The sequence below is a fragment of the Bison bison genome, unplaced genomic scaffold (genome assembly GCF_000754665.1).
Source record: "Bison bison bison isolate TAMUID 2011002044 unplaced genomic scaffold, Bison_UMD1.0 scf7180017864115, whole genome shotgun sequence".
NCBI lineage: Eukaryota > Metazoa > Chordata > Mammalia > Artiodactyla > Bovidae > Bison > Bison bison.
In genome coordinates, this window is record NW_011494687.1 from 1,568,237 (window position 1) to 1,590,447 (window position 22,211).

Below are 22,211 nucleotides of genomic sequence, written 5' to 3' on the forward strand. Positions count from 1 at the left end.
CCCGCCCATCCCACCTTCCTCCCTACAGAGGTGGGACAGGCAGAGTGTGGCCCCCATGATGGTGTCTGGTATTCTGCCAGGGTGGCAAACCAGAGGGGGAGCCTTACCTTGCTGTGACCCCCACCGGGCACCACCTGCTCCTGTGACTCCTCACAGACCGCACCCAAACTCCGAGCTGAGCTGAGGGCCAGGATGACTGCAAACAGCAGGGCGCTCCGCATGATGCCTAGGAGGACAGAGAGACAGGACAGGGGAGGCAGGGAGGAGGAGGACACAACACAGGTGCAAATGCAGGAGGCATTCACCACTAGTACCCTGCCTCCCCAGCCCCCAACTCTCCCACCCCAGCCTTGGTCAGTGAGAGTCTCTGAGCTGGAGGGGCTCAGTCTCCCGGCCTCTATCACATGTTCCCCCAGTCTGTGCACCTGGCAATGAGCAATGGCGCAACAATGCTGGGGGCTCCAGCTCCCAGGGAAGATAATAGACTGACAGGACCTGCAAGGGTCTATTTCGTTCGTCAGCTGGAGGAGGGAGCCTGAATGCTATTTTCCAGCCCTAGATACCCTAAGACTTAGGCCAAAACTTTCTAAATATTGGAAGAATCAGTCTGTACCCACAGGCTCCAGGCATCACTACATCAACCCCTATCGCCTCTTTCTGCTCACCTGCCCAGTAGCCCACTCCCTGATCAAAGGCTGCCACCTTTATTCCCTCCTGACTCCACCCCTGTCCTCTGGTGCCAGCTCCTATCCATCCAACATTCTCTGGCTTGTGCCTACCTGTGGAGCAGCTTGGAGCCTGGGACAGATGGTCTAGCAGGATCAGGGAGCTGGCCGGAAGCACTGCCCGCTCCCCACGAACGCTGCTGGTGCTGCTGCTGTGAAGAGAGAAACAGGGAGTGGAGGGACTGGGGAATGTGGCAGGAACTCCTGCCCAGCTCCCTGATAAAGGCTCTGGGAGGGTCTGGGGGAGCTGGGGGAGGGGCTGAGAATCACCAATCCCAGGGTGGCTGGCGGGGCGGGAGGCTGGTGCGGGTGAAGGGGGATATAGGCTTCAGACACACGCACACACACACACACACACACACACCACAAACCCAGCAGTGAGCTGAGGTTATCCAGCAACTCACAGTCCAGCAGCCCTGGAGCTGGGCGCACTAAGCGATGATGTTGCTTATGCAACTCAACAGATGAGGTCCCTGGGCTCTTTCTCCTCCATATCCACACACCAGCTCTTTGCCCTTTAAACTTCCAGCCTCAACTGCCAGGCCAAACCAATCTCTGGCAGGTTCTTCTCTGGCCACCCCCCGTCCCCACCACCAGGATGAGCAGGATCCCATCCCGGATGATTGGGAGGTGAGTCTGGCACCTCTCCAGTCTTTGGTTGTCCCTCTGTCCTCCTTCCAGCTGGAGCTGACTCATCGCACTGGCCCTTAAACCTCTTAGGGTCAGCACTTCTCCCCAGTGGCTAGTGCAAAACCTCCAGCGTCTGCCTCCCTCCATCGCCTCCCCAGGGCCAGTGCCCCTCCCCTGGGGCCTCCCACCCCGTTTCTTGACCCCTGAATCAGCCTGACGTTGTTGCATCCTTCCAGGGTTCTCACTTCTATCCTTCCTGCTGTCGTCTATGAGAGGAGGAACAGAACGCCACGGCTAAGCTGTTCCCCTCGCCCCCGCTCCAGCATTGATCTCTTAATTGCTTCTTTTTCTCCTTTGTTACATTTATCCCCCACTCTGTCTCCAAACAACTCAGGCATCTTCTCCCCTGAACTTTCAAGCCTCTAGTTATTGCCCCACAGTTGAGAGGCTTCACTGTGCTCACTTCAGGCCCCCAAGGTAAGAGAGCCCCAGGGGAGGGTCAGAGTCAGGATCTGAGACAGACCCAGAGAGAAAGAATGCCGCCATAGGAGATGAGGGGAGATGAAGTGAAAGCCGGCTTCAGAGCAGTCGTCACTCTCAGTGTTTATTTATAATGGAGGAAGAATTTGAATATTTGCAAGGGTGGCTCAGAAGTTAAAGCGTCTGCCTCCAATGCGGGAGACCCAAGTTTGATCCCTGGGTCGGGAAGATCCCCTGGAGAAGGAAATGGTAACCCACTCCAGTATTCTTGCCTGGAGAATCCCATGGATGGAGAAGACTGGTAGGCTACAGTCCATGGGGTCGCAAAGAGTCGGACATGGCTGAGCGACTTCACTTTCACTTTCAGCAGAGAGCAATTCAACTGATTTTCATCACCTCCACTGTGTGAGTGGGAAACATTCCTATTTTCAGATGAGGGAACTGAGGCTCAAAAAGTTCAGACACATGCTTCAGGACATATAGCTCCTGGAGAACAGCCTCAAATCCAGGTGTTTCTCACTCCCAACCTCCCCTTCATTGTACTGCACTGATCTATACTTTGACCAGTAAGGGGAGAGTTAGGTCCCCCAGAGGGGTGGGGGTCCGCCTCCCGAAAAGACCTAGAGATTGGGACCGGGTACTCTTCTATATCTTGGGATATGGAAGAGAATCATAGCTCTATTGCATATGTATTATAATGGTTCCTGCTCACCAGCACCTTTCCCAATCACCCTATTTAAAGTTACTACCACTGGGGACTTCCTTGGCAGTCCAGTGGTTAAGACACTGAGCTCCCAATGCAGGAGCACAGGTTCAATTCCTGGTTGGGAAACTAAGGTCCCACATCCCTCTCAGCTTGGCCAGGAAATTTTTAATAAAATTACTACCACTTTATTCTCCATATCCCCTCATTTCTTTTCTTCATACATTACATCAAACATACTACAAATTTACTTGTAAAGTCTGTCTATCTCACCTCCCACCAGAATGTCATCTTTACAAGGGCAAGGACTTTTCATCTGTTTGCTATTGGATTCTTAGCTCTATAGTGTTTGGCATATAATAGGTGCTCAACAAAAATTTATTTATAAAACAAAAAAGGTAGCCTGAGTCTAGCTTCTTGCATTGCAGCCCACAGTGTGGATCTTCCATAAAGCCTCTCAAGCATTGCTAGAGTCCTGAAATGTTTCTTTCCCCAGCCCACCCACCCTCAGGCTTGGGCCATACTAAGAAGTCATTCTGGCTGCACGGGACTCCAGCTTCATCCCCAAGTGAGGGTAGCAGCTAGGTCATGTTCCTGCATGCTCATTTGCTCAGTGTCCAACTCTTTGAGACCCCATGGGATTACGTGAGAGGCCACTGGGGCCTAATGTAATTACCCAGCTAATTACTTGGCTCTCTGGGGAAACCATGGCCCCGGACTCAGGGTTGGGATAAAGGGCAGAAGGGGAAGGCTGTTTACATGTAAATAATATGACTGGTTCATGCCTTTGAGATGTTCAGGTGCTATTTTTAATTGGACCTGGACATCTCCCACCTCCTCCCCTCCTCTCCTCTCACCAATCTGGAAAAGGAGGTCCAAGCCATACAGGCTGGAGGGGAATTAGGGGTGCAGGAGGAAGAACATATTAGATGAGGGCCAAGGACTAAAGTCTCCTGGGTCCCATCTCTATGTCAGCCTCCTGCCCTCCACCACCCCATTCATCCCAGCCCCCATGCCCTAGTACCAGGGAAGCAAGGCTTCAGCAAAGGTCCAACATGAATAATGTCCTTTGATGATAAGGCATCTCGCAGGATGGCAGGAGCCAAGGATCCGGGGGAGCAAGGGAGTGGCAGGGAGAATTGATCACCCCTTGATCTCTGGGATTAGCAAAGACTTGAAAGAGCTGGTGCTAAGTCAGAGAGGTGATGAAGGAGGGAGGCAAGGACAGGCTGGACTTCACTTTGCCCACAGATCATATGCAAATAGCATGTAAAGCAGGTACTGCAGCTACAAAGAAGCTGTTTTTTCCTTTGAACACTTGTGACTTGAGCCACGTCTCAGACACTGTCACTGGCCTAGAGGAGCAGAATCCCTAGAAGGATCCCCTCTGGGGCCCACCCCTCTCTTTACTGCTGATTCAGGTTGGAGGTGAGGCCAGGAAATGGGGGAGCTGAGATGAGACGAGCTAGTCAGCCCATCCCGAGGGTTGAGGTGGAGAATGTGCTTGTGTGCATGAGATGGCCTGTGTATGTCCACCACATGTACAGCTTGCGGGGCAACACGTGGACCCCTTCAACATCCTAGAGGGGTGCTGCAGGATGCTGTGGGAGGGGCCAGAGCCACAGGTGACACTGGGTGGAGAGATACCGGTGAGGAATGGAAGGATGCCAAACCCCCTGGCCAGGACACAGCTGGGAGACAACCTGCAGCATGAGGAACAGGAGTCCCTCAGAGCCTGCGGCAGGATGGGGCCGAGCCAGGAGGGCTGAGCGAGAGCTGGTTTGTGCCATGAGACAGCAGAATGACTCCTCGTTGGGGTTAGGGGGTGCTGGGATGACTTGTGCCTATCAGAGGCTCAAACAGCCAAGATTGAGTGAGTTGGACTGGTGATGGGGAGTGGGAGGCAGAACCTCAGCTTCTCCCATCATGATGGAGCTACTTCAAGCCCTATGACAAGGGTAGGGAAACAGCCCCTATAGGCTTCAGGGGATGAAAACACATGCTCTTGAATTCCAGAAGAGAAGAGAAGCAGAGACAGGAAAGAGGAGGAGGGAGGGAGAAATGGGAGAGTAAAGAAGAGAGGATCCCCACATGCCTTCCTTAGCCTAGCATCCACCCACATGACTGATGGGGGAGGACAGGAAGGAGGTCAGGAACCCTCCCCCCTCACTCTCCCCTGATCCCTAGCCCGGAGAGGTGACAGTGCCTTCAGCCCTGGGAAAGGAAAAGCAGGATAGGGAGCAGCAGCTGCAGATTCTCCTGAAATTGCTTCTGAAAATGACCAGACACTTCACTGAGAAAGTGACGACAATTTGGGCCCTGGGAGCAGGAGATGAGGCAGAGAGCTGGGGTGGTCAGGCTCTGGTCACCACCCCCTCTTAGCCTGATTCTGAGAAGTCAAGGATGGGGGATCTGTTGGGGCAGTGGAAGGGTGGCCAGAGCCCCAGCGCAGGACAGAGTACCCCTACCAATGACAGCTCTAGACCCTCACCCACGGGGAAGAGCTGCCTCCCTGGGTCCTCTGTCAGCTCAGGGCAGGGTGTGCCAGGACTCAGGGCTGGTTTGTGCCCTGAGAGCTAAATTCGTCTGCAGGCAAGAGGAGGAGTTAATCAGGTCTCCCGCCAGTATGATCACCTGGGGCGTGAGCTGCCTGCTGATAGAAGCTGAGGTGGAGGGAGACCCCGTCCTCAAGGCACAGTGAGCTCAGCAGAGGCAGGAAAGAGGCAGGGAAGGCAGAGATGGTGGAAGGAGGCAGAGCCGCCCAGACAGAAACAAAGGCAGCCATATGTGTGCTCTCACAAGCGGGGATTTACACCTTACTACAAACAAAGGAGCTGCTTGTTCCCTAAAGGTAGAGACCAGAGCAGTAGAGGCTGAGACAATACAGCTTCTACGAGGAAACAGATATAGTGGAAGTGGGGGGATATTTAAAGTATGATACAAAACATTACGTGTTAACATTAGTCAGAGCCCACAGAAACAGGGACAATGAGATGGTGTGAGACAGTTGGAAACCAAGAAAGAAATAATGTGAATGACACATGGAAAACAAATGAAGACAAGAGGGAAGACGTCAGTCGTGCGGATGAGAGAGTCTGGGTGGGGGAGCAGCCCCCTGTCAAGTGCCACCAGCTGTAGGCCCCAGCTGTGGGACAGTGATTAGCAAGGTGACCGTTGGCAGCAGCCTGACATCTCTGGTGTATGGAAAAGCAGGGGGGTACCGGGGGCAGGTGTGATGAAGTCCAGTGCTGAGCTTGGGATGGAGGGGACCATGCACGGAGCCACGGACCCAGCTCACCTCTGCTCACATGAGTCCCCCCAGCCTTGGGCCCCCTTTCAGGCTAAATCTCGAAAGGATCCCAGTATCTGATGAGACAGAGATCCTCACTTCTTCCCTCCAGGGACGCACTTAATGAATCAGTTCATTGGCCACCTGCGACCTGAGCCCCATCCCGGACTGCCCCGCCCCCACCCCAGTCTCTCCAGACCCTGCCAGAGCTCAGCCGGTCAAGGAGCCCAGAGACAATTTCCCTTCTTTTTCATTCTTATTGTCTGCATTATCTGGCTCCAAGGAGCCCCAGTAAAGGAAAGGGAGGGGGCAGAGGGTCTAAGTACAAGCTGGTGAAAGGATGGGGGAATAGGGACCCACCCACATGATCAAACATTGGCAAAGTCTCTTGTCATATTATTAGTGGGCAAAGAGGCCGAGGGTAGGAGGAAGCTAACTTTGGAGAGAGTTCTGGAAAGGTTTGGGAGAAGCAAGTTCCTCTTCAAGGGTTCTTCAATCTTCGACCCCACAGCCTATCAGGGGGTTCAGACTCGAGATCCCCCACAAAGGTGGGCAGGTGGGGGTGGGGCCGGTGCCCGTCCAGGAGGAAGAAACTGCTGCACCTCCTCATTGTACAGTCACCTCCAGGCAACGACTCCCCTTCTTCTTGAAGCTCAGCTTGCCAGTCCCACCACGCCCAGGGCCCTGGATGACCTTGACCGTCAAGCTGCCCTCCTTGAACTTCACTGAGAACCTGGAGCAGGAACAGATAGAAAGGCAAAGCTAGCGCCCTCATCCCCTCACCCCTACTCCTGTATTTTCACAGTGGCTTCCCCTCCCCTGCTTGAGGCAAGTACATTCCCCCCTCCTACTCCCCAGCCCCCTATGCCAGCAGACTCGAGGCCACAGAGAACTTGGGTGGCCCTGACCTGACACAGTACGCTTCACTTTCTGACAGGACAAATTTTCCCGGTCACAGTGACTAGCAGCTTGGTCGTCTGCCCCAAGCCATCCCTCACCCCCGGCTCACGGCCTTACTCCTCAGTCACGGTGACTGGAAGCTGCATCCGCGTGGCATCCAGTGTAGCCCGGCATATTTTGGTCAGCAGTTCAATCACATGCTCACTGACGAGCAGGAATTCCCCCTTGGAGCCCACTGAGGAGATCTTAGGGAGGGGAGAAACAGCAGGGAAGGGATTCATTTTTTCTCCTAGGAGCAGCCTGGGAGATATCAAAGGCCGGGAGTGAGAGGTCTGGTCCCCCTCGCCTCCAGCCCGGCTGGGCCCTGTTGTGCCCACTGCCTTCTCCTGGCTGGGCTCTGCCCCCATCCAGCTCTGATACCTCGCTCAGATGCAAGCTAAAAAGCCCATCCTTGAAGCTGGTGACCGACACCCCAGCCAAACTGTTTAGTGGGATGACAGTCTTGGCCTGAGGATTCTTCATGTCTGTGATGATCACATGCCCCTTAGTCAGGAGGAGGATTCGAGAGGAAGTCTAGGGACAGAAGAGGAAAAGGTGAGGGAAGGTGGCGATTAGTCCTCACCCTTCTGGCGACCAGCCAGGGCTCTGGATCAGGCTGGGGGGTGGGGGTCCAGGTGTGGGCCTTCACCTTGGCGTTGCCACGATTGACCTTCACCACAGTCTCAGCCATCAGAATAGGCCCTTCTTCCCCACCCTTCAGCTTCTGTAGCTTGGGGTTTCTTTGCAGCCCGATGTAGTCACCGTGAAATGGAATGGGGACACTGAGAACACACAGAAAGCACGCAGTGGAGACAAGGTCCTTACCTCGGACCCCAAGGTCCTTGCACCTCCCCCACGGGGTTCCCATCGCAGTCCTCCCATCTCCATCCCCCATCTTCCACCGTATCCTCTGTCTCAGTGATTCTTAGATGTGATCCAGGACCAAAATCAGCATCTCCTAGAATCGGGTTAGAAAGGCAAATTCTCGGGCCCCGCCATAGACCTCCTAAATCAGAAACTCTGAGGAGGGCACGCAGCCATCTGGCTATTATCCAGCCTACCAGGTGACTCCGATGTATACTGAAGTTTGAGGACTACAGCATTATCCTTCCTGGGGAAGCTTCTTTTTGTTCTTGATGAAGCTGCACAGGGTCTGGGAGGTCCTCACCTCTGGGGGTATGAAGCCTTTTTGCCCTTGAACAGCTCGCTGGCACAGAGCTTCTCCCTCAGGACCTCTACCTGCTTCGGGGACAGCTGATCCCGGAATTTCTTGCACTGTGATGGGGGAGGGGAAGGAGCTAAGGTCATAGAGGAAGAGAGCAGGGCTGGGGTGTGAGGTGGAGAGAACACTGAGAGACATGTAAGGAGAGGGGCAGGGACTGGAAAGAGACAGAGTTGAAAGGACAGGGAGCAGACACTTTGGAGAGAGCTGGAGGAGCACTGGGGAGGGGGGAGCTGTGGGGTGCTGGGGGAGGGAATGGAAACTATCACATTCAAGCCCCAGGAGGGCGGTGCACCCAGCGCACAGCCTAAGGCATAGTCCCAGACAGGAGCGCCAAAGTATTCCTGAATAGAACACTGTGCTAATGAAATAAGCCAGATGAAAGGACAAATGTGGTATGATTTCACGTATATGAAGTACCTAGAATAGTCAAATTCATAGAGACAAAGAGTAGATGATGGGTTCCAGGGACTGAGGGAATGGAGAAACAGAGGGTTTTTCCTTAATATGTACAGAGTTTCAGTCTGAGATGATGAAAAAAAAGTATGGAGATGGATGGTGGTGATGGTCACACAACAATGTGAATGCCCGTAATGCCACTGAACTGTATATTTTAAAATGGTTAAAATGGGGACTTCCCTGGTGGTCCAGTAGTTGACTCCACCTTCCAATGCAAGAGGCCCTGGTTGGATTCCTGGTCAGGAAACTAAGATCCCACATGCTGTGGGGTGTGAGCAAAAGAAATTTTTTATTGGTTAAAGTGGTAAATTTTGTGTGTTACCACCATAAACAAAAAAAATTTTTGGAGTGGAAGAGGGAGGCAGAAGAGGAAAATCAGAGGAAGGAGAAAAGAAAAAAGACAAATGAAGAGAAGAGTTGCCCGGGCCCCAGGAGAGCTGCCCAGGCCCCACTCACCTTCCATTGGTGGAAGAGCCTCTGGAGCTCGCGGTTGGCTGTGTTGAAGTACTTGTAAGGAGCAGATGGCCACTTTTTGTCCAAGATGCTGGGAGAAGGCAAATCGTTCTTCAGCCCCAGTAGGAATTTCTGTACCTGGGTTGGGAGCAAGGGGGTTGGGAGTGGGATGATGAGAAGACCTCCTGACAGGCAAACTTGCACCCAGATCCTGCCCCTTCAATGAGGAAGGCCACCACAGGGAGAAGCAACAAGTGGAGCTGAGGAGGTGGAAGTGAGTCCACTCCCCCCCTCTTTCAGTATGAATGTAGGCTTGAGGCTGGGCAGTAAGAGCATGAATGGGAGATGGAAGGGAGAGATGGATTATATCCAAGCAGATACCTTCTAACCATTTCAGTGAGGTAGGAGGAGCCAATATGAAAACTGGCCTTAATATCTTGCTCCTGCAGTTTCCTATTCTCAAGACTCTTAACTGTTTACAGGTGGCTGCCCCACTGTGTTAGCTATTGGACAGGTACCAAATCTTCCCTCCTCTCTGCTCAGTCAAGCCCAACACTGCAACCTGGCAGTGTGCTGGTTGCATTGCCTCTAGGACACTGTTGAAAGTCCTCTACTCATAGTTCAACCTCATGTCATGGGATCCCCTGTGTTACCCTGGCACACTAACCAGACTGGACTCCTTGCCCTGCCCTCTGCCCAGCCCATGTATTACCACTCTCTGCCTTAGCTAATGCTGCTCTCAGCTCAACTCTGCCAACCCAGATTCTACTTATCCTTTGATAAGGATGGAGATGGAGCTCAAAGCCCTCCCACATTCCCCAGACCAGGGTGTCTCTCCTTTGAAGTCCCTTTGAAGGCAATGGCACCCCACTCCAGTACTCTTGCCTGGAAAATCCCATGGAAGGAGGAGCCTGGTAGGCTGCAGTCCATGGGGTCGCTAAGAGTCAGACACGACTGAGTGACTTCACTTTCACTTTTCACTTTCATGCATTGGAGAAGGAAATGGCAACCCACTCCAGTGTTCTTGCCTGGAGAATCCCAGAGACGGGGGAGCCTGGTGGGCTGCCATCTCTGGGGTTGCACAGAGTCGGACATGACTGAAGCGACTTAGCAGCAGTAGCAGCAGTACTTTGTCTATACTTCTGGGTTTTGTGCTACTGTTATTTGCATGGCAATCTTCCCCCTCTTCTATAGAGCAAGTCTTTGGGAGTCAGGATCCCAGGTCCTGGGTGTTTTCACCATTCAACATCATTGAGAATCTGATCTGTGCTGATACTGTTCTAAGTATGGGAACATGGCAGTCAACAGAGTAAACAGAGTCTCTTCTCACTGAGTTTATGTCCTACTGAGACTGGAGAAGGAGACAGCCCACAAGCAAATAAACACAGACCATAACATTAAAGAATTCTGTGCACTCTGATACAACAAAAGCAGACCTGAGACAGGAATGAGAGGTAGCATATTCCAGACACAGAAGGAAAGCCAGTGTGACTGGCCTAAGCTGAGTGAGAGGAGAGAAGATCAGAAAATTGGTTGGCCAAAGACAGGTCATAAAGGGCCTTACATGTAGGCTGTGGTAGCGAATCTGGCTTTTATGTGGAGTGAAACAGTACACCATTAGAGAGTTTTAGGAGAAGAGTGACATAATCTGACTTAAGAGTTTACATTTTAATTTGTTTAATTTTTAAAATGTAATACAATTTATTTTCCTATTTTGAAAATTTTTTAATTTGCATGAAAGTTGAAAAAAGATTACAGTGAGCATCTGAATAATATATACTTCTTACCTAAATTCACCTACTGCTAGTACCTTACCCTATCTTTGCACTCTAACACACACTTATATTCAAATGCACATAAATATATAAATACACACATATGTACAAATCTTGGCTACTATAGCATCCTAAAGTAGGTCACAGTTATCATGACATTTTCTCCTGAAACTTAAGCACATACTGTCCGAGAACCAGAATATTTTCCTACACAATTATAAGTCCATTACCACACCTTAGGATATTAACATTAATTAAATACACTCACCCAACAGCAATACATACGCAAATCTCTTCTCATGTCCTTTATAAGCTCTAAAAGTATCCTCTTTGACTTTGCTTTTATTTTTCCTGATCCAGGATCCAATCAAGTTTCATCCATGGCATCTGACTGTTTAGTCTCCCCCAAGCTAGAACCAGGACTCTTAAGTCTTTACATCCCAGGCAATACCTAACACCTTGTTTGTTTATGGGATAGAATTATTGAAGGTATAGAAAATGACTTGATCTTGAACAATTCCAAATTTTTGGAATTTTTATGAAAGCTTTCTATTGAGACATTAGGGTAAAACACAAAAATAGAAAAAGGCAGAGTAATATTTCTACAACTCTTCAGGAACCATCCAAGCTCTTTGTATCTTCCACTACCAAGATCTAGTGGGCTTAGTCTAATTACCCTGAAGCTCTAGTCCTTGGCCTGGTTTGATTTAACTCAATAAACATTCCTAAGCATCTCCTATAATCCTCCATACACCAATTGGTGGGGAGCTTCTGAGGTTTCTCTTTTCATTTTCTTAAATCTAGAAAGTTCCACTTTTCCCTATGTGTCTCTTTTGCCCCCAGGTCTACCCAGAGTCATGGATGCCTGGGTCACCCTGGCCTCTTTGTGTGTGGTGGGGGTGCGAAGGGAGGAAGGCATAGGTGGTGGTTAACTAGAATCAAATAGTTGATATCCCAGCTCTTACCACACACAGCTGTGAAATGCCTACAAGTTATTCAACCTCTCAGGGCCTCTTCATTTAGTCGCTAAGTCATGTTGAACTCTTGCGACCCCATGGACTGTGACCTGCCAGGCTTCTCTGTCCATGCGATTCTCCAGGCAAGAATACTGGAGTGGGTTGCCATTTCCTTCTACAGGGGATCTCCCCAACCCAGGGATCGAACCCAGATCTTCTGCATTGCAAGCAGTTTTTTAACTGACTGAGCTATGAGGGTAGCCCCCTCTCTGGGCCTTAGTTTTTAACAATAAAATGGGTTTATTTTAAAGGAACATATACTTTGAATGGGCTTCCCAGGTGGCACTAGTGGTAAGAACCCACCTGCCAATTCAGGAAACATAAGAGATACAGGTTCAATCCCTGGGTCAGGAAGATCCCCTGGAGGAGGGCATGGCAACCCACTCCAGTATTCTTGCCTGGAGAATCCTATGGACAGAGGAGCCTGGCGGGCTACAGTCCATAGGGATGCAAAGAGTAGGGCACTACTGAAGTGACTTAGCATGCATACTTTGAATAAAAATTCTCTGGGCGAATTTAACTAACCTAGGTGAGAAAACCAACTGAAAGTGAAAGTCAGTCGGTCATTTCTGACTCTCTCCGACCCCATGGACTATACAGTCCATGGAATTCTCCAGACCAGAATACTGGAGTGGGTAGCCTTTCCCTTCTCCAGGGGATCTTCAGGTGCTGTTTAATTGTAAATAGATTGATATAAGATTGGACCAATACTTGATACGTACAATTTTAGTATGTAAGGTTTTTGTGCTTTTTTAAAAAAAATGTTCAATAAATTAATTAAAAATAGAATAAAATGGGGGAAAGGTGAGGACCTACCTCACAGGGTTGTTGAAATCATTCAAGTTAATGCTTGTAAAGGGCTTAGCTCATAGTTAAGTGATCAAAAAAAATAGGTATTAACATTAGTAGCATTGGCTAAGTAGGTAAGTATAGGCAAGGTAATGAATGGCCTAGTCAGAAACACTGGGGCAATCAGTGCCCAGTGGCCCCCTGCGAGCAGACTTCCATAGTGGGTTTGATTTATTGAAATGCTGGTTTAAACCCAGCAGCTCCTGTGGTGACATTCTGCAGATGCCTGATAATACGCAGGTGAGAGTGAAGGTAGATGAGAGGTCAGTCAGGTGATAAGAGCAAAATCAGATTACAGGCTCAGGTGTGCAGCAGGAAAGCACGTACTCTGGTGAGGCAGACACACTGGAGCCTGCCTGAGGAGAGCCCGGCAACGGAAGAGGCCCAGGAGGAAGACGACGGAGCTTCCCTGAGAGAGGGTGGAGGACACACTGAAGACTCAGGGAGGTGAGGAGGAGGCCCAGAGCCCTGATCCCTCAACTCAGCCAAGGGAACAGAGAGGAGCACCAGTGACTGCATCTCAAGTCTCTGTGAGCAAAGCCAGTAAGGGTCCTAACAACCGACAATGATCAAAGCAACCGAGGTCCGTTCAGAGTCACTCCAGCCCTCTGTCCAAAATTGCCTGCTCTTCTCTCTGGTATTTCCCAAGGTCTCACTGGAAGTCCTGCTCCCCCCGTCTGGTTTCCCTCCAACACTTCTCAGAAGCACCATCACTATTGGAGATATGTCTCTGGCAATCACCCCTCTCTGTCCCCATTTTCCTCTCACTGGAAACTGTTCATAGTTTGAACCTCCAGGCCTGCTCCTGACTTCTTCCTGCTCACCCTGACCTGAGTCTTCTTGAATCAAGATCTTTCCTGAGGTTCACTTCCAGCTTCACCTGCTACAGTGTCCGAAGAGATAGAAGGAAGATACCATTCCTCCACCATCACCCCCTCAACCCTAAAGTGAATTTCGGGAGGTTGGGTTACTTAACCCTGTGTGTGTCTTCTCTCTGCTCTTCCATGAGGCTCAGACTCTTCAACTCTCATTAACCACCCCGCCCCAGTCTCTTCTCCAGCCTGTTCACTATGGACTAGTCAGTGGATGTGCTGGGACCCCTTCCTGCCACAGGTTGCTGCAGTGTCCATTCACGCCAAAACATGCTCTGATTCAATTCCTGGGTCCTGAGCACTGGGGTCCTCCTCCTACAGCCCTATCCCCTCACAGACAGAGCTGAAGGGCTTCCCAGGTGGCTCAGTGGTAAAGAATCCACCTGCCAAGCAGGAGACTCAGGTTCTATCCCTGGGTCAGGAAGATCCCCTGGAGAAGGAAATAACAACCCACTCCAGTAATCTTGCCTGGGAAATCCCATGGACAGAGGAGCCTAGTGGGGTATAGTCCATGGGGTTGCAAAGAGTCAGACAGGACTTAGTGACTAAACAGCAGCAGCAGCAGCAGCAGACAGAGGAGGCTCTTGGGGAAAGCTTCAGATTACCTCATCTTGAGCCCCACACACTTCCTCTTCCCCAGCCTGTCCCTCCCTCCTCAATGCCCTGTTTCCTTCCTCAGCCCCCACCACTTACCATGCTCTTGTAGATGAAATTTGACAAGATGAGGGCAGCCCCTGATCGGAAGTACTTTCGATAATTCTTTCGGGCCTGGCAAGGACAAACAAGAAAGGAGCCAAAGTAAAGATAGTAAGTTCTACCTGGAAGATAGAAGACAGGCTGAGAAGAGGTTCTATTCTTCAATCACACAAAGAACAGAGTAAGGTAAAGAGCTGAGACTCTAACTGGAGGGAGAGAGTGAAGTCAGACAAGTGGGCAACCAGGAGGACACTCAGAGCAGAAGGCAGAGCTAAGTCAGAAACACACCCAGGTATGTGTTCAGATCTCCCCAAGATGCATCCACGCTCCTGGACACACACAGAGTAGACCCAGAAACACGCCCAGACACAGACGTGTGGTCACACAGAGATGTGTCCTGGATTCGGGCAGGACCTGCTCTCTGCTACTCTTCCCCTGCCACCCCTGGGCTTCCCGGGGTGCCCACCTGCCAATGCAGGAGATGTTGTGGTTTCAGCCCCTGGGTAGGGAAGATCCCCTGGAGAAGGGCATGGCAACCCACTTGAGTATGCTTACCCGGAGAATCCCCATGGACAGAGGAGCCTGGTGGGCTAGAGTCCATAAGGTCTTAAAGAGTCGAACATGACTCAGTGACTTGGCACACACACATTCTTCCCCCCACCCCAGCAGCAGCTGGCACAAGGAGCCACGTGTGGGGATGAAACTCCTCTCCCCTCCCTATTACCTTCCACCCTCTCACAAAAGCCTGGATCAACAACGCTGATGCCTTCATCTTCCTGTAGTGTTTCTTTTGCTGTAGAAACAATAAGCCTGTTAGAGAAGCTCCACCTCCCGAACCACCTCTCTACTTCCTGCTCTCATATCAGAGTGAGGGGGATAGAACTTCAGGGATAACTGGTACCATGTTGCCCCGAAACCAAGAGGATATGATGATCTGACTCTTGCGCATCAGCTGGTAGTGGGTGCGGCAGCGCCAGCCTCGGTATGTCTTCTGTATGAGCGTGGCCAACTGCTGGAGTCGAAGGCGCCTCTGCTCTTCCAAGTAGAAAAGCTGTAGAGGGGTGCAGAGGGGCACAGAGAGGCTGGCCTGGGGGGAACCCATGGCACCAATGGCTTCCCTGTCAGTGTTTTATTTAATCATTACTTTGTCCTCTTAGTTTCCTCATCTATGCAACCATTCATTTAATTATCCACACATCCATGAGCCCTAACTCTTGAGCAGGCACTGCACTAGGACTTGGACACTCAGACTAATGACTCTCGAGGAGCCCTGCTTCAGGTAGAGGTGCTCAGACCAGCAAGGCAAGCACACCTAACTTCCAGGGCCCAGGGCAGGTGGGCTGGGGCCCCAAGGGGTCAGTTCCCAGGGATACAACCCCTGCAGAAAGACGTCCTCACACACTATCCTTTCCAGGTTCTAGAAGCTCCCCTCACCCAGCCTCTCACTCAGGTGGGCTCTCCAACTCTTCCACCGTCCAGCCCCACCAAACACAAGTGCCCCCTGCAACTCACAGTCTTGGGGCTTCTGATGAAGATCTTTGTCTTCCCAAAGGCCAGCTCCTCTGAGGACATGCTCAGCTCCCCCAGGACCTTCTCAACCCCCTCCCTGCCGAGTCAGGTGAAGAAAGCTGTCCAGGGGCATCCCAGGGGAGGGGCCTCTCCCAGTTTTCCTCTACCTCTTCTAAGAGGGGAGAAGAGCTCAGGGCTCAATAGACTTCAGAGCCTCTGAAAAGCCATCATTCAATTCATGTCCCCCAGTAGCCATTCACCAAACTCCAGTGATGCCCATGGTACCGCCTGAGGGGTCTCCTCCCCACAGGTTCCTTGCACTGCCCCTCCCTGCCCCCCAGTCTCCCACTGAATCTTACTGGTCTCCACCATTCCAGCGTGGCCAAGTGCTCCGGCTCAGCAATCGGTACCTTTCCAGGAAGGACCCGTAGGCCTGGCGGTAGGCGTAGCCTGCCCGTCGCACCCGCACATTCTCCAGCAGCCCCAGGTACTGAGCCTGGACACTTACCAGCTCAAAAGAGAAGTGACCTCGCTGCTGATGCTCATTGGGCTTTATACACCTGATGAGAGGTAGGGCAAGGCCCAGGCTTCAGGAGCTTCACCCTTGCTAGTGTCGCCCATCCTAGTCTCTACACCCCTTGTGCTTGTGCTATGTTGCTTCAGTCATGTCTGACTCTTTGCAACCCCATGGACTGTGGCCCACCAGCCTCCTCTGTCCATGGGATTCTCCAGGCAAGAATACTGGAGTGGGTTGCCATGCCCTTCTCCAGGGATCTTCCTGACCTAGGGATCAAACCCACATTTCTTTCATCTCCTGCATTGGCAGGTGGGTACTTTACCACTAGTGCCACCTGGGAAGCCCACAGTCCTTAGCTGAAAAATTCCAGAGAAAGCAGGTACACTACCCTTCCCAGTTTCACTCACTAGAGCATGGTCACTACCTGACCACCCTGCTCTCCCCCTTACAGGACATGTGGCTGCTCAGTGGGCTCTGTTTTCTATGAGGAAAGGGTTTCTGGCACCCTTATTCCAGGGAGCCCCCTCCCCGCATGGACATGTTCTACCATGCATGGACCCTGTTCATGTCATCACAAATCAGCATGTTCCCCTATGTGCCCAGCATGTCACCTGATGTAGTTGGGGTTCTTGGAATATAGGTTCTTCATGAGAGTGGTCACAGAACTCTTGAACTGGGCCCCAGCAGTTGGGGGGCGTTTGAGAGATGCCTGTTTTGGATCACCCTCAGGAAACAAGGACCGAAGGAGCGGGTGCCGGGCCTTCCACATGGCCTGGGACAAGTCTCGGAAGAGTAGGTCATTGTTCTTGTCAATGAAGCTGTTCACATTGTAGGTCACCTGTACAGGAACAGCACTTGGTCTGGAGCATCCGCCATACTGTCTGTCATGCACTTGGCTCTCCCAGTCTCACTGTGAAGTGTTCCTGGTTCCCATCTTCCCCCAGTGCCTCCCCCATTGTCTTCAGTCTGTGCCCAGACCCTAATCTTCACCATCCAGGCCCATCACATCACCTTGCCTGCATAGTGGCAGATGCGGAAGCAGCTGAGGCCCATGCTGTGGTCATACTGGCGCTGGGCATTCTGGGTGACTTTGCTCTCATAGTGGCTGTGCTTGGAGAAGAGCTGGTTCAGCTTTGCTAGGAAGGTGGAGTCACTGACCACCCCAGGCCGCAGGCACTCCTCATCCAGCATGGCCAGGATGCCTCGCTGATTCTGGCCAGGGGAACAAAAACAGCCCAACCTAGACCTTGCCCTTCAAGATGTCTACACCTCACTGCCGCCCCTCTGCCCCCTCATCCTTTGCCTTCCTTACCATCCTTATCAAGTAGGGTGGGAGGGGGAGAGAGAGACAGGGGAAGGGTGTTCAAGCAGTCTGGAGCAGGAGGTCCCAGAGATAAGAGAAGAACTTACATGCTCAATGAGGTTACAGATAATGCCATTATCAAAGTATTCCACCTTCACCCACGGTATGCCCTGGCAAGGGGAGACATGAAAAATTACATGCAGCAGGTCCAAGATGAGACTTCAAAGACCCCACCAGAACCAGGCCCCCTTTCATCCACCCCACCAAGGACCATCAGAAAGCCCTATAGTTCAGAGGGTCCTTGGTGTGGTTTCTATTATACCCTCACCCCTCCAGGGTTGATGGAGAATTTGTGGGGTGGGTGGACAGATGTCTGGGAGGACCCAGAGCAGTTGTGAGAGGGGGTGAGACAGTGTAGAGAGCCCCGGGGGTGCTGTAGGTTGGGAAGGGAAGAGTAATATGTTAGGTAAAAACTGGGACAGGAATCACCCTACTGTGGAAGGGGGAAAGGATCCCTGAGTATGTGGAAGAGCAAATCGCCATACCACTCTGGCAACAAACCATAGAACAAAAGCACTTAAGTAAACCAAAGGCTTATTATCAAACAACAAAGCTGATTTGACACATCTTCAAAGACCTGCATCAGTGAAACTCAAGTGTTCAAGTCACTGAGAGGGCTTGTTAAAACACAGGCTTCTGGGTCTCAGCCCCAGTTTCTGACTTGGCAAGCCTGGGACAGGACCTGTGAATTTGTCTTTCTCATATGTACCCAGGGGCCACTGCTGCTCCTGGCTCAGGACTACACTTTCACAACCACTGACCCACATGATACATTGGGGCTGTATAATTTGTTTCTTAAAAAGCAAGAATGGTATAGAAGCAGAGGACCAAAAGACCATGAATCAGTCATTTAGAGATTTGCTGGGCATCAGGCCTACAGACAGGTCCTGACCACCCAAGGGCCAGACCTCCCCAGTTTGGGCCACTCCCAAGTGTGGTTGGGGAACACAAGCCTTTCTCTTCTTCTTCCCTCACAGGTCTTTAGGGAATACAGAGTGGAATTAAGTAAAGTTGCCCTCCCGCTTCATCCCCCAAATACCTCTCCCAACTGGTTAAACGAATGAGGATATCCTTACAATCCTAGGCAGCTGTAGAGAAGCATCTTTATGAACTGATATAGAAAGGTCTCTTGTTAACTGGTAAAAGCAAGATGCAGAATGGAGTGTATTTGTGGCCGCTTGAATAAATATTGTGGGAAAATGTATTTACAGATTTGCTGCAGAAGGAGGCTGACTTCAGTTGCCTCTGGATGGGAGGGAGAACTAAAAGGGGGTGGGAGGAAGACTTCTTTATACACCTTTTTAAGCTTTTTGAATCTGGAAGCATGGATGAGATTTATCTACTTGATAATATAAGTTCTTAAAGTCAAAACATACAAAAGTTAAAAAAACCTTTGAGTTGTGACCACATTGCCTGAAATGCTGCCACAGCAGGTTCCTGAATTCACAAGGAACATCCCTGGGAGGGCTTTGATGAGTGAGACACAGCCATTCACACCTTGGAGTGAATTAGCTCCATCAGAGAGCTTTTCTAACACTTAGCCATAGAAAAATGGGGACCAGGGGAAGGAGTGTGGAAATTTTGAGCCACAGGGCACTTATAATGAGGAAGTCTGGGATCGGAGTGCTACAAAAGACGACAGCGACATCAGTCCAGCCTGGAGGAGACAAAGGATTCTGATGTCAGGGAAGGGCACCAAAAGGGATGAGTAGGGTGGCAAGCCTAGGAAAAATGCCCCTTCTAAATGCGGCTCCCAGTCCGCCCTGGGCCAAGCACAGCTGTCACTTCACTTCTGTCAGGACTCTTTCCCACTCCCACCTACCCCCGACACCCTTCCATCAATCTGCCCCCTTCCTCGCCCGGCCTGTGGTGGAAGGATGGGGAACTGGGGGTGGAGAGCAGAGAGTTAGGGCTTCTTGGTAATGCTGGCATATTCAGCTGTGCAAGGGAAACTTTCTGTCCTTAGTGTTCCCATCTGGGGACAATTGAGAGGAAATTGTGACAAAGGAGGAAAAGGTCTGGCATATGCCTTACATCATCTGAGAGAAAGGCAAGCAGGAAGGCTTCGTTTACCTCTCTCTTATATTCTTCTTGCTCCTCTTTCAGTGTCATCTCTATGAACACCTGCTGTAGCTTCTCATTGCAGTAGTTGATCACAAATTGCTCAAAGCTATTATCCTGAGGTGGGTACACAGGTTAGAGAGAGAGAGAGAGAGCAGCTCAGCACAAAACACTTCCTCCATTTCAGCCTGACCTCCCCTCTCCCATACCCCGCTTCGAGCTTGCCACCCCTCACCCCCAGGAAGCAGGGTGCTAAGGTTGCTGGAGCTCTCTCACCTCTAATATTTCAAAGCCATAGATATCCAGAACCCCCATGACCTTCCTCTTCTCCCCAGTACCTACCTGAAGAGGAGGAAAAGATACATCTGAGGACCAGCCCTCTGCACATGTGGCTAGGCCCCTCTGAATGGATGAGAGTGAAGCAGGGGGCAGACAGCACTTGAGTGAACTTGACCATGCTGGAGAGGAATTGGGGTGATTTCATGCTCCCTCTTCCTCTATAGGCTGAAGAACCAGCCAAGAGGGAGGAAAGGAGGGAAGGGAAGATGCAAATAGATTTCAGGAAAATGCTCCCATGGCACAACGTAGAAAAACATTAAAATCTCAGGAAAATAACCATCCCTTATATGTGTAGAGCATTTTACCAAAAAAAAAATCCTAAGATCTTGTTTCATTAATCTGTATATCCCTATAAGGTGTGTTGATTCCCTTTCTACAGATGAAAAAAATCAACTTCAAAAGAGCTAAGAGACTTCCCTGGTCCAGGGGTTGAGACTCCATGCTTCACTGCAAGGCGTGCAGGTTCAATACCCGCAGGGGCAGGAGGGTGGAGGGGAGAACCAGCAGGGCTAAAATCCCACATGCTGCACAGTGTAGCCAAAAAAACAAAAAACTGCCAAAAGAGTTAAGCATTTGCCCAAATCTAGATTCAAATACTATTTTACCCTGCTGCCTTCCAGTAATAGTTTCTAAATTGATGGCACTTTCACATATGTAATTTTTAAACAATAGCTCTATTTTGGCCTAATTTGTACACCATAAAATTTACCCTTTAAATGTACACAATTTGGTGATGTGGTTGCTTTTTGTTAGTATATTCAAAAAGTGTACAACCATCACCGCTAAATTCCAGAGTATTTTCATTACCCCCAAATGAAATGCTGTACATGGACCCATTGGCAGTCACTCCCTATTCCTCTGGTAACCATGGACCTACTCCCCATCCCTATGGATTTGCCTATTCTGGACATTTTATATAAATGGAATCACATAAAATGTAGATTTTTGGGTCTGGCTTCTTTCACTCAACATGTTTCCCAACTTCATCTATGTTGAGCTTGTATCAGTACCTCATGCCTTTTTATAGCCAAATAATATACCACTGTATGGATACACCACATTTTGTTTATCCATTCATCAGATGGATAAACAATGTGCATTTAGGTTGTGTCCACTTCTTGGCTATTATGAATAATACCCCTATGAATATTCATGCACAAGCTTTTATGTGGACATGTTTTCCATTCTCTTGGATATATACCTAGGAGTAGAATTCCTGGATTATATGGTAATCACGTACACAAAGTTATCTGATCATCACTGATGGTTTAGTTGCTAAGTCGTGTCTGATTCTTGCGACCCCGTGGGCTGTAGCCCGCTAGGCTCCTCTGTCCGTAGGATTTACCAGGCAAGAACACTGGAGTGAGTTGCCATTTCTTTCTCCAGGGAATCTTCCCTACCCAGGGATCAAACCCAGGTCTCCTGCACTGCAGGCAGATTCTTTACCGACTGAGCTACCACGGAAGCACTAAATTTAGTGATCCTCACTAAATCCTGGGAAACACGTAAATGTTAGTGTCTCGTTTCCCAAATCAGGAAACTGAGGCTCAGAATCTTTGTGCAGCTGAAAAGACCAGGCAGCTGATAGAGAATCCAGATAGTTGAATTAAAAAAAAAAAGATGTATTTCCAAAACAACACAGATTCAAAAATAAGTGGATAAAAGAAAACAGGCTACCATTCTTCCTCTGTTCATCTCAGAACTCAAGGCACAGGGCAGGCAGAGGAGATCATTGAGGAAGGAGGGAAATCTCTCACCTTGATACTCTCATTGATTCGATTCACTAACCAGTTGAAAAGGCGGCTGTAGATGTTCTTAGCCAGAGCATCCCGGGCATACTGAGCCTGGAGGGTGGGGCTGCTGGTTAGTGTGACAGCCGTAGAACAGACTCAGAACCCAGCCTCCTCCCTGAGAGACCCTCACCTGGACGACATTCAGTGTGGTGACCACCTTTTCTTTGGCTGTTTCCATGGTTCTTGAGCACAAAGCTCTCTCTAGTTCCACTGAATTCAAACCCACCAATTCCCCAATTTCTTGAACACCTGGGAGTGACGAGGAAATACAACATGGCCTGAGAGAGGGTTTACTCCCAGGGGAGGAGGGAGGGTTGATACATGAAACTGCTTGGGGGCCTGCTGTTCCCGAGTCTTTCTGGGAAAGTCCTTACAGCCCATCCAGAATATGGCCTTGGAGGAACATCTGGGGAGGAGGAGGAGAGAAGGGAGATCTTGACACTTTGCATGTATCATCTCCTTTAATATGAGAATCTCCTGAAATGAGTGTAATTGTCCCCATTTTTGCAAAGAATCCACTG

The 22,211-nt window shown here is 50.3% G+C and overlaps 2 protein-coding genes across 3 annotated transcripts in view; both read right to left on the reverse strand.

The window, feature by feature from the left end:
- The window catches only part of TAC3 (tachykinin 3), a 6,646-nt gene extending 5,804 nt beyond the window's left edge, over positions 1–842 (reverse strand). Inside the window, exons 1-2 of the mRNA XM_010839305.1 lie at positions 780–842; positions 108–226 (exon numbers count right to left, since the gene is read on the reverse strand). Of these exons, the coding sequence (XP_010837607.1) occupies positions 108–221 (114 nt within the window). The 5' untranslated portion in view covers positions 222–226; positions 780–842. The remainder of the gene's footprint in view (positions 1–107; positions 227–779) is intronic.
- Positions 843–6,066: 5,224 nt separating this feature from the next.
- MYO1A (myosin IA) overlaps positions 6,067–22,211 on the reverse strand; it is a 27,108-nt gene continuing 10,963 nt past the window's right edge. The window contains exons 11-28 of one of the 2 annotated variants that reach the window (XM_010839306.1): positions 21,821–21,939; positions 21,655–21,741; positions 19,835–19,900; positions 19,571–19,675; positions 17,545–17,607; positions 17,146–17,346; positions 16,746–16,972; positions 15,977–16,177; positions 15,621–15,714; positions 15,010–15,159; positions 14,833–14,901; positions 14,106–14,180; positions 8,904–9,038; positions 7,935–8,041; positions 7,416–7,548; positions 7,148–7,300; positions 6,845–6,972; positions 6,067–6,560 (exon numbers count right to left, since the gene is read on the reverse strand). In XM_010839306.1, coding sequence (XP_010837608.1) covers positions 6,434–6,560; positions 6,845–6,972; positions 7,148–7,300; positions 7,416–7,548; positions 7,935–8,041; positions 8,904–9,038; positions 14,106–14,180; positions 14,833–14,901; positions 15,010–15,159; positions 15,621–15,714; positions 15,977–16,177; positions 16,746–16,972; positions 17,146–17,346; positions 17,545–17,607; positions 19,571–19,675; positions 19,835–19,900; positions 21,655–21,741; positions 21,821–21,939 — 2,240 coding nt within the window. In that variant the 3' untranslated portion in view covers positions 6,067–6,433. The remainder of the gene's footprint in view (positions 6,561–6,844; positions 6,973–7,147; positions 7,301–7,415; positions 7,549–7,934; positions 8,042–8,903; positions 9,039–14,105; positions 14,181–14,832; positions 14,902–15,009; positions 15,160–15,620; positions 15,715–15,976; positions 16,178–16,745; positions 16,973–17,145; positions 17,347–17,544; positions 17,608–19,570; positions 19,676–19,834; positions 19,901–21,654; positions 21,742–21,820; positions 21,940–22,211) is intronic. The other variant, XM_010839307.1, reaches the window with a different exon arrangement.